The following is a 13,093-nucleotide window of genomic DNA, read 5'->3' as shown; positions in this document are numbered from 1 at the left end:
CCCCGCCCACGGCCCCCACCTCCCACACCTGCTGCCTCTGCCGGCGTGGACCCCGGCCCAGCGCCCCGCCGGGCAGCCACGTCCCCCGGGACCGGGACCAGCCCCGCGGGCTGTCCGTCCACACCACAGGTGTCCCCGCGGGACCTGGGCCGCGGGGAGGGCGGCGCGAGATTCGGCGGGGATCTGGATGCGGACCCGGCTTTGGAAACATTTCTCGCTTTTCAGCTAAACTCCTAAGACAACTGGGGAGGCGCCGAGCTCAGTACTTTTTCTGCCTATCTAAGGAGCTCCCGGGTCCGATGCTTATCCCTGGGCTGTGGGCGTTCAGTCATTCCGAATTTAAGAAAGTACCTCCCCCACGAAAACTAAAACCTCTCCTGAGGCTTTTGGTGTGGGTTGCTTAACTTCCTTATAATATGTAAGTAAATTAGATGTCCCAGACTGATTGTGAGTAGCATTTCCCCGGAATTGAAAAATCATTCCGATTCTTTATTCAGGCCTCTTGCAAATTCCCCTTGCTTTGTTACTGAAATTACCGGGGTTTTGATACATCTACGTAGAAGAACCTAAAAACAAACTCATTTTATTCCTATCCTATCAAAATTCTTTAAAAGCCCATTGGTCTCAAAATAATAAAATATAAAGCAGAATTATTGTATCTGAGCATTTGTGTGAAGGCAACAGCAAGGCTTTGGGGGCTTTTTGTTTTGTTTTCTTTTTTTGCTTTAATTTAAGACATATCTGAGCAATTGAAAACGAATTAAGACGCATTCTCCAAAGCAGAATATATTTCACCCTTTTCACTTTTTTTGTTTTGGATAAAAATTAAATTAGTGAATTAGGACTGAAACTGGGAATCCTGAACACCTAATGTTTTTATCTTTTTTCAAACCTTTTGACACTTGTGAAATTTTAATATCCAGACTGCACACGTACCAAAGCCTCTCATTTCCGCACAGGACACACTACAGCGTCTTCTCTCCTCCTAATAAAAGTATATTAAAGGCATACTTCATACTACAATTTGCAAAGCAGGGCTGTGGTTGGATGGATGACCGAAGCTGCTGGAATAGTGTGTGTGTGTGTGTGTGTGTGTGTGTGTGTGTGTGTATGTGTGTGTGTGTGATGTCACCACCTTAAAAGCCAGGCTTTCAAACTTAATAGCCAACTAGTGGAATTGGCTTGCAGAAATGTGATAGGTGTAACGTACTGTCACTGGTAGGCTAACATGTCAGTCTTACCTATAATTGATTTCTGGAGAAGTATCTTAACCCAAAAAGTGACTCCAGTGATTGTTTTTCAAGAGCTGGGTTTGAACCCAGGCATGGCCTGAAGCACTGGGCAAGCCCTCTACTGCTGAGCTACACACCTAGCCCTTTGTAATTATTTATTTTGAGACAGGGTCTAGGTAATTGCCCAGGCTTGTCTCAGACTTGCAGTCCTCCGCCTCAGCCTCCCCAGTAGCGGGGATTACAGGCATGTGTCACCTTACCTGCTAATGATAGATTGTTATAGACAGCAAAGTACCCCCCCAGTCACCCTTACCTCACTTTGCTAAAAAGTACAGCCCTGCCCACTCCTCCTTGTCTGAGTCGCGTTCGTCCCAAGCTGAAAGCAGTCTCAGCGCCGTCCAGGACAGCAGAGAGACGCGGACTAAGAGCCCAAGACCCCAAAGTGACAAAGGGGAGAAGTGCCAGGGACCCTGCTCCGTGCTGCACTGCGCCTCCCGTGGCGTCTCCCTCCTGTTCACTTCTGTGATGAATTTGGGATTAACTCAAAGTGGAGAGGGTCCTGGATTCATGATGGCTCCACTTACAGTTCTTCAGCTTTACCATGGTGAAAAAGCAATACACATTCAGCAGAAATCAGACTTAATTTTGTGGAAGCTGGCAGTCAGCCACGCAACTGCAAGGGTGAGCGCTTGAGTACATGTTGCTAAATTATGGTGTATTCATTGTGTTTCAATTTACAATATCCGAAGTTTACAGTGCCCTGATTAGATGCAACTCCTTTGTAAGTCAAGGAGCATCTGTGTGAGATACCTCAAGTTTTCTCAAGTATGAACCAATAAGTGAATTTTTTTAATTAGACAATTCCTTCACAGCCCCCTCACTTCCTGTATTACAGGAAAATTGTAAGAGTGATGTCAGAGAGAGGTTCACACTGATATGCCAGCCCATCAAGCCTGCTGCCTTTCTCTCTCTCTTTTTTTGTTTCTCTCTCTCTCAAGATGTAAAACACTCATCTTGGTTAATAAAGAGGCCCAAAGGAAATGGGATTTAATTCTTTTCTTTAGATTCTGATTATTTTTAAAGGGGAGTAATTAGAGGAATCATACCTTCTAAGACACCCTTGGTCTGCTCAGAGCAACTGGAAGCATAAATTGTCACAGAAATGCCTCTCTGAGGTCCATGCAGATTAAGTTGCTCATGCAGGTTAAAGGATCACATTCCTGAAAGAGAGTAGGGCCAACTAAAAAATAAATCAAGAGCAAGAAGATATTTTAATAAAACAAGTTTCAAGTAATTTCAGACTAAGATTCTTTGCTTGGCCAAACTTTGGTCAGAATTCTTAGCCTTCTTTTAGACCTTTGAAAAAGGAATATTCCTTGTAAAACCCGGTTTTACCAAGGAACTCTGATAAGTCCGTTTGGCGATGACCCTCCACCCTCGCCATCACTATCTTATGCTCCGTTTCCCTCAGGTGGTAGCTGACCACCCTGCCTGTCTCAGCAAGAATTCTGTTAGGTCAGTTTATCCTCCCATCCCTGGCATACGTTTGTTTCCTTCCTTCCTTCCTTCCTTCCTTCAGTATTAGGGTTTGAACCTGAGGAACACTGAGCTATATCTTCAGTCTTTTCTATTTTTTGATTTTGGAACAGAATCTTGCAAATTTAGGGACAGGAAGATATTTTAATAAAACAAATTTTAAGTAACTTCAGACAAAGACTTGAAACCCTAGTGTGTGATACTGGGATCAAAAGTGTGTGGTAACTAAATTGATTTAGCATCGTTCTGAGTGTGGATAATGGAGGCCCAGTTGGGGGTGTGGCCAAAGGAGTGTCTGAGGCCCAGACTGGTGACATCAGAAGCTGAGGTGGCTGCTGTAGTCCCAGAGGAAAAGAGACAATCTTCATGTGGGAAAACTGACTTCTTCTTCTGTCAGCTCTCTCTGTAGCATCTGCACAGAATTAGAAGTAAAGAGCCCTAGAAATTATGTGTAAGTTTGCATCTTTGGTCACTCAATCAACTTTGTCAGCATATTACTGCAAGATGAAAGCACACATGGGTACTGTCATAGTTACTTTTCTCCTTGCTGGGACAAAATACTAGGCACTCAAAGTTGAAGGAGGAAAGGTTTATTTAGCTCACAATATGTAAAGGTGTAAGTCTAGTTAACTGGTTCCCAGGCAGGGCAGCACGGCAGAGGGGCATTGCAGAGGAGAAACAGTGCATGGCAGGGCAGGCAGGAAGCAGCAACAGCAGCCTGCCTTCTACCTTTCCCCATCCAGGGGTCATTGCCACATATTCCCTGGGTGGGGTTTCCGTTACCCACACCCAGAACTACGCTAAATCAATTTAGTTACATGCACCGTTGACCCCAGTATCACACAACATCCAGCCAGCTCTGAAAAGTTCCACTTGTGACGACATGAGGCTTTGGAGGGACATCTAGATACAGACCATAACAGGTGCCTTGCAATAAAGCAGGCTGCAGAGAGGAATAGTATCTTTTTTCTCCTACCTTTATGCTTCTTGCTGGGTCTCTGTAACAAAAGATAGATTAACAAGATACAGGAAACTCCCTGAGGAGATAAAGACCTGAAGAAACAGGTGCCCTGACTGTTTTCATACATGACTTGATGGTGAGTAGCAAATTACAGACATGGGACACAAAAGGGGAAGAACTAGTTATGGTAAACTGGGGGGACTTTGCAAGACCTGCTCATCAAGCTTCCTTCTTGTGTCTGTCATCTTACGAGATTACAGTGTTCCTTTCCCCCAGATATAGGGCAGGCCATGCTGGCTGCCAGTTTGGATCCAGTGTCCCCCAGAGGAATGTGAAAAACGCTGCTCCTCAGAGTAACACTACTGGGAGGGGGCCGAGCCATTAGGATGTGGGGCCTAGTGGAAAGGTTAAGGTCCCTGGGATGGACCCTCAAAGGAATAGTGAGACCACCCCCTCCAGCTCTGGCTCTTCCTCTCTTTGGCTTCCTGTCCCTGAGGAGCACAGTTCTGCTCCTCTTCCTTCTCCTCTTTGTCCTCTTCCTCTTCTTCCTCCTCTCCTTCCATCCTCTTCTCCGCCCACCCCCCTCAGTTTGTTCCTCCTCCTGGTGCTTGCACCATGACAGGGTGCCTCACCACAGGCCCAAAGCAGTGTGGTCCACTGAGCACAGGATGAACCCCTGAAAACCATGAGCCAAAAAAAATTTTCCTCTTTAATGTTGATTATCTCAGATATTTATTAAAGGGACGAAAATCTTACTCATACATTGGTCTTACGATTTGCTTCAGGGGAAAGTCAGAAAGTCCTTTCCACAGCTCCCACTTCTTGAATTCCTTCATCTTAAAATACTCAATATTCAAAGGGCTGTGTTTGGGTATAGTATGGTCTGAAACCTACGGACAAAAAGAACTTGCTAGAATTCTCCAAAGAGTTTCAAATCTCTGGATGAAAACCACAACATTACAAAGTAAATATCTACAGTTTTAGAAATTAAATTTTAGCATTATTATGCAAACAGAAAAGGACACTATTTTCACATCAATGGAACTTTAATTGCATACTTCTTATTCTACATCTAATTACATATAAGTCAAAAATCTACTTTTGGTTTCTCATACAATCTCCACAATTTACATGAAATGTCAGAGAAAGCACTAAAATGCCATTGTATAAATTTGCATTTAAAATTAAACTCAAGCACACACAAACAGATTTGTATGAAGAGTTAATTTTTTTTTTTTGGAAAAGTATCCATCTGATTCATGAGTTCTAGATGTGCTTTGTATATGGAATTAATTTATCATTTAACCCAATGTTGCCATAACCTACAAAATACTCTAGTAGCAACTAGTAACAGGCTGGATTGACAGAATGATCCCTCTCAATATCAAAGAATACGAAATGATGTCCTTCTTCATAGTGTGTGTTAATTTCCACAGTGTCAACATTCTCGCCATGGTTGACATCATGCTGCCGAGTGAGATCACTGGAGCCAGCAAAGGAGGGGTCCACAGTTGCAGTGTTCTTACCGGGTGTATACAGATGGAGTAAACGAGATCAAGAGCATCTTAATAGCACAATCATTATACACTGGTGAGCTTCTTATCTTTATAGTAATCTAATTTATATAATTGTTAGTTTATATAAATTAATATTTTATAGTGGCTTTGCTTAATCATTGGATGACAAGATTTGAAAGAGTTTAACAAATCAGTTTTTGTGAACCAGAGTGAGTTGACCCCAGCGCAATACCAAAGGAAATAAGATTGTCCAATATTGGCATTCTGACTTTGAATTTGGGTGATAAATATGGGGGAGAGGTCATTATACTTGTGGAGGGGGATTAACCTTTCCAGAGATGTCCAGCCTTGGCCCTCAGCTGATGGAGAGCAGCCTCTGGGTCCCTAGATCGTAGGCCACAGAGGAGTGTGTGCTTGTGGGGCTTTGGGTGAGAGCACAGACTGATGTGGTGATTTACGCTGGTGACTCTGGGCACACAGCATCAGTTCTGTCCTCCAGGGAAACTGGAGACTAAAGGTGTGATGGAGACCAGAATATGCCACATCAGAATACACCTCTTTGGCATCAGAGTTGCTTTGAGCTGAAAGCTCTCTAAGTTCCTTTCTCTCTAGCGGCAGGACATAAATTCCCATTTACACAGGTGTGGCCTTCTCACCAGGAGGACTAACCCAGAGACCGCGCTGACTCTTATCTGCATAACAGACCTTTCTAAACAACCACTTCTTCCCTTCCTTTATTTAATTTAGCTCCCACCTCAGAAGCAAATAATTCCTTTTCCTTTTTGTACTTTAAAATGGCGGGCTGGGCTCAGCGGTGCACCTCTGTAATCTCAGCACTTGGGAGGCTGAGGCAGGCGGTGCACTGAGAGTTGGAACCCAGACTGAACTACATAGTGAGATCCTGTCTCAAAACAAACAAACAAAAAAAGATGCTATGTAGGCCCCCAAATGTAAGTGCCTCCTTGAGTTGAGTCACAATTCTTTGGGAACTCCCCTGTGTATATTTGTAATTAAATCTGCTTTTCCTTGTTGATCTTTTTCAGTTTATTTTGCAGAATTCCCTGTTACTGAGTCGACGGGGGCAGAGGAGCAACATTTCCTTCTATCCAGGCATTACCCTGACCTCTGGGTTCCAGAGATGAGATTAGCCATTCAGGTGGTATGTAATGGCCCGCCTAAAAGCCCTGAATACCAAAAACATGGACTGCTTCTGTGTCTGGCAGCAGCCCCTGCACATGCCATATGTGGAGAGTGACGTGTTCCTACAGAAGGGCATGTGCTGGCTCATACAAGAGGCGGTAGGAAGCCTGTGTCTGGTGCTTCTGTGTGCGTTCTTCCTTGGCTGAGCTTCGCCTGTGCCCTTCCCTGTAACGAGCTGTAGCTGCCAGGAGAACAGTTTTCAAGGAATTCTGTGACCCCTTTTGGCAAATTCCTGAAACTGAGGTGGTCTGGGGACCTCCCAGCACACACAGAACTTGCAAATGTGAGAAGAACTTGTGGGCACCATGTCCTCAACACTCCTCGCTAAAGTTTTCCTGTTTGTAAAATTTTCTATGAGGGTTTAAAAAAAAAGGATAATTACTCCCCCCACCCAAATAGGAGCAGCAATAGCTACACCAAAGCTATAATGTTAAACACTTGTGTCTTTTTCCCCACTTAGAGTCCACAGGAAAGTCTCCCAAAGCAAACAAACTCCAAAAATTAAGTTAAAAAATTGCAAAACCCAAAAAGCAGCCATGCGGGAGAGCTACTTATGTGATTACAGGTTTGCAGATGAGGAAGCTCCATGCTATGGCCATATGAGAAAAAAGCAGATAACAAGGAAAGGCTAAACTTCTGGTTGGTCTATGTAAAATATTCACCACATTCATCAGTATCAAGTGTTTTATTTATTTATTTTTTTTTTTTGTGGTACCGAGGATCAAACTCATGACCTTGCGTTCGCCAGGCAAGCGCTTATGCCACTGAGCTATATCCCCAGCCCAGTACCAAGTGTTTTACCTTCTGTGCAGTATAACACCACTTTGTTTTAATGTGGTTAATATCACACTTCTTTACATTTTGTTAAATTATAAAAAATGATCTTGTTAGGCAATTCACCACCTCATAAATGGTCCTGCCCTGGCCCCACCCATAGCAGATTCAGCCACATCATTTGTGAAGCCCAGTATAAAGTTAAAATGAGGGGCACTGTATTCCAGAATCACTGAGAATGTCAAGGTATGATGGCAGATGACCGAGTAGAGCTGTCCTGCAGGGTGCTGAGAATGAAGTCCTCCCCAAGCACTGGGCCCTGAGGAGCACAAGCCACTTGACTGCACAGCTTGTGCCCCTGAAGCCATGCCTTCCCTGAGGGACAATCCCAGTCACACAACTCTCTCCAGCTAGATTGGGTCCTCCTGGCAAACGCGGGTCTTGGGACAGCCAAAATTAACGGACTCAGGGAACAAAGGACCTAATAAAACACTGGCCATAAGTCAATGACACCGCTTGCACTCTGTTATTGAAGAAGTTGGAGTACATATCATACTAGTTTTTCTTTGCCATGAAATACAAATTATAACTGGAGATAAATAATTTCCCCTGAGAAATAACAATCTCCCTTCCTTTCTCACTCAGCTGGTAAGTCTTATTGCTCAGACTGTTTTTCCATATGTGAGTTAATCTAAAGGGATACATGTGAAGCCTTTTCAGGCTTCCCTGCAGCTTATAAAAAATGAAAAATGTCTTTCAGATGTCATTTTGGGGGGTTATATTATTGAAAACGAGGCAGCCAGGTCCTTGTTGGGGTGATAGATGTTGTTTTCCAATAATTTTAAGTCTTTCACATCTCGGACAAGAGCTGAATATCATGGCCTTCCCAGTTAAGACAGAGATAGAGAGGGAGCAGATTCCTGCTTGGCGGTCTGTCACACACCTTTCATCTCCCATTTCTTCAGTGACCTCAACCTCTCCTCCTTAGGTAGTGGGAGGGGTGAGGAGAGTGCTTTAGCTGCCTGATATCTTATTTCACAGAACAAGCATTACACCTACCTTTTAAGATGCAGCATTGTGAGGCTATCTGCTGAAAAACTTGCATCTGTGCTGATGTTTTCCCTTTATACTTTGCTCAGTACTCAAGTAACAGCTACTAAGAAGTGGTACCAAATGTGACAGTGATAACAAACCCACGGATCATGCCATAAACCTCTTGCTCTGTGTACTCAAGAAAACCTGCCTGTTCACCTGTGATGGCCCTGCACCCTAACTCCAGGGGCGACCTGAGAATCGCCCACTCACTGCTCTCGGACTCGCACCCTGGCTGTGGCTCGGCCTGGGAGCTGGAAGCCCTGTGCTGAAATGCCAGAATACGACTGTGAGGAGACATGGATACTAACACATAGTAAGGCACCTTCCGTGGAAATAAAATTGAACATTTTACAAAGCGTCTTCCTATCTATCATCTGTCCTTAATTTTTTTAAGCTGTAGATGTTACTTTCATTTAAATAAATACATATTTCTGATAAATTTTTAAGCAGGGCTAATATTCTACCTTTTGTACTTTGGGGTATTTTTAAAGGCTAGTTCCATCTGAATTTTTACTGATCAGAGAAATCCCGCCTTATTGTTTACCCCCAAAGTAGACATTAGTTGACTGTGGCTAAAGGAAGATTCCACATAACTCTGTTTCCTCAGCAGTAGAAGGTTGATTCTCCAGCTCCTCACACCTGCTCCTGAGCTAATTGCTTTATTTATACTGCATCAGATGGTGTCTGGGTAACACGTACAGAAAGACTGAGGCCCATCTTTGCCAGGTCACCCATGGACTGCATTCCAGTCCTCTGAACTGTGAAAGAAACTCCGAGACTGATGGTGAAAACTCAGTGAGCTAAACCAAGAACCTTGAAGCCCGCTGACACCCAGCACCGCAGCCCAGTAAAAGCGAACCTGGGAAATTCATGCTGATGAGGGTGGAAGCGTGTCTCTCCTCTTGAAGTCATTTTCCTGTGCTTCTCGTTCTCTCCATTTCTGTAAAATGGAAAACCTGGCACTAAGCAGCCATTAGGCCTCCGCTCCCGAGCCGAGGGACTGTGCTCAGAGTGACTCTGCGGTGCCCCTCGCCTGCATCTGCTCTGAACGACTACCCAGGGGCCTCCCCTGCAGCATGGACTGAGAAGGTAAACCTCAGAGTTCCCGGTCCCTGGAAACCACTCCTTTGCCCAGCACTCACCTGGCTTCACTGTTGTTTGCAGTTTCACTGCCAGGATCAAGTTGTTTCATGAAAATGGTACTTTTTCTCTCCAAAACATTAACTTTACCATCATGTGGCTTAATTTTCAAATGACTGCTTCAGAGATAAGTTTTCATACTTCCCCGTGGTTACCAAACAACTATATACTGTACGATACCATCAAAGGTATTTGGCTATTTTTTATCCGTTGTGTTTATTTCCTTCTCTTAATCTGCTCATTTTTTTATTTACTTGTGAAGCTGAGTAGATTGTAATAATGAACTAGCAAACCACAGGAAAGCTTCATGAAAAAAAGACATTTTTCTTTTTTTTAAACTTTATTTGTTATTAGTACGTTTGCCATACTGTTGATCACATTCGTGGTGGGAAATTTGTGCCTCTACATGATGTATGTTAATTTTTTTCCCATTCCTCTCCCCTTCCTTCAATCTTTCTTCTCCTCCTCATTTACAAAAACTTTGTTTCCAGTTTTTCCTTCCATTCTCTTTTTTTCCTTTTCCCTTCCTTCCTTTCCCCCTTCTCCCTCCTTTGTTCCCCTTCTCATTTGAACATTTTCTTCCTGCTTCCCAATATCTGTCCTCTAGTATGCTCCTTATTTATCCTTTGAGTTTCTCACACAAGAGAAACAATGCACTATTTAAACTTCTGTGTCCAGTTTATTCACTAAACATTATGGTTTTGAGGTGTATCCATTTTCCTACAAATGACTCAAGTTTATGCTTCTTTATGGCAGGGTAGTACTCCATAGTACAGAAATACCACATTTTCTTTATCCATTCATCTTTTGATGGGCATATGGGCTGTTTCAGAGATTTAGCTACTATAAATTGTGCTTCTATAAACATGGGTATGCATATATCAGTGTCACATAATGTTTTAACTCTTTGAGGAAGATACCTATAGGGGGAACATCTAGTTTTTTTTTTTTTTTTTGAGGAATTTCCATACCCATTTTCACAGTGGTTGTACCAGTCTACACTCCCACCAGCAGCAGAAAAGGGTTCCTTTTTCCTTACAGCCTCACTAGCATTTGTTACAGGTTGATTTCTTGATGAATGCCATTTTTTTCTGGAGTGAGATGGGATCTTCGTGTTGTGTTAATTTGCTTCTGTCAACCAGTGATGTTTGGCATTTTTTCATATATTTATTTGAAGTTTGTACTTCTTCATCTGAGAAGAGTCTACTCATTTCAGATGCCCATTTTTGCATTGGGTATTTAAGTTTGGGGGGCTCTGACCTTTTTTGAATTCTTTATATATTCTAGATAGTAGTTCTTTGTCTGAGGAAGAGATACTAAAACTTTTTTCCCACTCTCTGGGTTGTCTCATCACTCTGTTGGAGATTTTTTTTTTTTTTTGGTGTATAAAAGCTTTTCAATTTTATGTGATCCCAGTTGTGGATTCTTCGTAATATTTCCCGAGTGATCCAGGTTTTGTTCATAAAGTCTTTGCCTATACCTATGTCTTCAAGAGTTTTACCTAGCCCCTTTTAGTTCTTCTGTTTTATTATTTATATCTTTCGTCCTTTTTTTTTTTTTTTTTTTTTTTTGACGGGGTTTCACTATGCAGTTCAGGCTGCCCTTGAACTCATTTTGGAGCCCAGGCTGGCCTCAAACTTGCATCCTCCTGCCTCCACTCCCCAAGTGCTGGGATTATAGGCATGTGCCAAAATGCCCAGCTTTTGATTTTAATTTAGTGTGTGAGGAGAGATACGGGTCTCGGTTTAATCTTTGGCATGTGCAAAGCCAGTTTTTCCAGCACCATTTATTAAAGAGGCTGTCTTTCTTCCAGTGAAAGTTTTTAGTTCCTTTGTTAAAGACAAGGTAGCTAAGTATGCTGGGAGTTGTTTCTGGATCTTCTATTCTGGTCCATTGAGTACAGGGGCTGTGTTTTGTTGTTGTTTTGTTTTGCCAGTACCATGCTGTTGTTGTTGTTTTTTTTTAATCACAGTAGCTTTGTAATATGACTTCACATTGGGGATTGTGATGCTTCCTGGCTTGCCTTTGTTGCCCAGAATTGCTTTCACTATTCTAGGTCTCTTCTGGTTCCACACGAATTTTTAGGATTATTTTCTCTAGTTCTGTAAGGTACGCTATTGGTATTTTGATTGGGATTACATTCAATCTGCATAATTCTTTTGGAAGTACAGCTACTTCACTATTGCGTTTCTACCTGTGCAAGAATGAAGGGTATCTTTCCATTTTTTGGTATCCTCTTTGAGCTCCTTTTTCAGAGTACTGTAGTTTTCTTTTTTTTGGGGGGGGGGGTTTCCTCCAGTACCCGGAACCGAACTCACGACCTTGCGCTTGCCAAGCAGGCGCTTTTGCCGCTAAGCTAAATCCCCAGCCTGTAGTTTTCAATGGATAGTTCTTTTACTTCCTTTGTTAGATTGACTCTTAAGTATTTTGTTTATCTTGATACTATAAAAAAGACATTTTTCTAAAGGGAAACTTTTGAAAGTAATCATGGAGCTCTTCTTTTTCCTTTAAAAGTACTAATCTGGAGCTTAGTCATCATTGTTTCATCTCTAACAACTGAAAGGCAGGGAACAGTGAACTGATTTCCTTGTAGAGCTCCCTGGAGAAAATAGGAATGTTGTGGAGATAAGCAGTGAACGACACTTTCTCTCCCTCTTGGGGGAGGGCTAGATTATTCTAGTCAAGTCATCCTCTGAAAATATGTAGGAAACCACATTAACACCCCTCATTACATTAGAGCAAGTCAGGCCAGGAGACAACAAAGCCCAAGCCCCACATGGGGCTTCTTGTTGCCCTGGAGACCAGTTAGAGGCTGAGCAGAGTACTGATGGTTTCAAGGGTCAGGAGGGACGAAACAGAGTTGGTCCCCTAAGGAAGGGTGCCCTGGAAATTCACCTGTGTCCATGCTGAGTATTCACTTTATATATAATTCCAGAGATGAGCAGCTACGAAGAGAGATTTTGTCTCACAGTTTTATAGGCTTCCCTCCATGATAGAGATCCCATTCCTTTGGGCCCATGGCAGCATGTGCTGATGGGAGTGTAAGGCCGAGCAAAATTGCAAAGGAAGTAAGAGATTGAGATTCCCTGAAAGAGGACAGCTCCAACCATACAGGGGCCACCCACCAGGCCCCACCTCTTCATGTTTCCATCAGCTCCACCCAAGCCTGTGCAACAGGGCCCAGTGGGGCACATTCCAGATCCAAAGCCTTGTGTGTGTGTGTGTGGGAGGGGTGGTGTTTGTGGCTCCACAGTGACCTCCCAGCAGGGAAGAAGAATTGGAAGTGGCTATCCACTGGCTTCCGGGGATCTACTGTAGTGGTCTCCAACCTTTTTAGCACCAACGATGGCTTCTTGGAAGACAGTTTTCCCACAGATAGCAATGCGAGTGGCTTCTGGATGAGTCGAGCACATTGCATTCATTGCTGTTTATTTCTGTTGTATTACATTGTGCACTTTATTTCCATTAGTACATTAGATTCTCATAGGAGTACACAACCTAGACCCCTTGCTTGTGCTGTTGACCGCAGGGTTCACATTCCTATGAGAATCTAATGTGCTTGCTGATCTGACAGGAGGTGAAGCTCAGGCGGTGAGTGAGCAGTGTGGAGGAAGCAGATGTAAATACGGAGGAAGCTT

The 13,093-nt window shown here is 43.3% G+C and overlaps 1 protein-coding gene across 1 annotated transcript in view; it reads right to left on the bottom strand.

Annotated features, from left to right (window-relative positions):
• Tmtc1 (transmembrane and tetratricopeptide repeat containing 1) overlaps positions 1-12,877 on the bottom strand; it is a 253,886-nt gene extending 241,009 nt beyond the window's left edge. The window contains exons 1-3 of the mRNA XM_013505922.1: positions 12,785-12,877; positions 8,414-8,580; positions 29-199 (exon numbers count right to left, since the gene is read on the bottom strand). Of these exons, the coding sequence (XP_013361376.1) occupies positions 29-199; positions 8,414-8,580; positions 12,785-12,877 (431 nt within the window). The remainder of the gene's footprint in view (positions 1-28; positions 200-8,413; positions 8,581-12,784) is intronic.
• Positions 12,878-13,093: the final 216 nt, after the last annotated feature.

This window comes from Chinchilla lanigera, unplaced genomic scaffold (genome assembly GCF_000276665.1).
Source record: "Chinchilla lanigera isolate Chin_1 unplaced genomic scaffold, ChiLan1.0 scaffold00104, whole genome shotgun sequence".
NCBI classification, from domain to species: Eukaryota; Metazoa; Chordata; class Mammalia; order Rodentia; family Chinchillidae; genus Chinchilla; species Chinchilla lanigera.
This window is presented reverse-complemented; position numbering and strand designations above follow the sequence as displayed.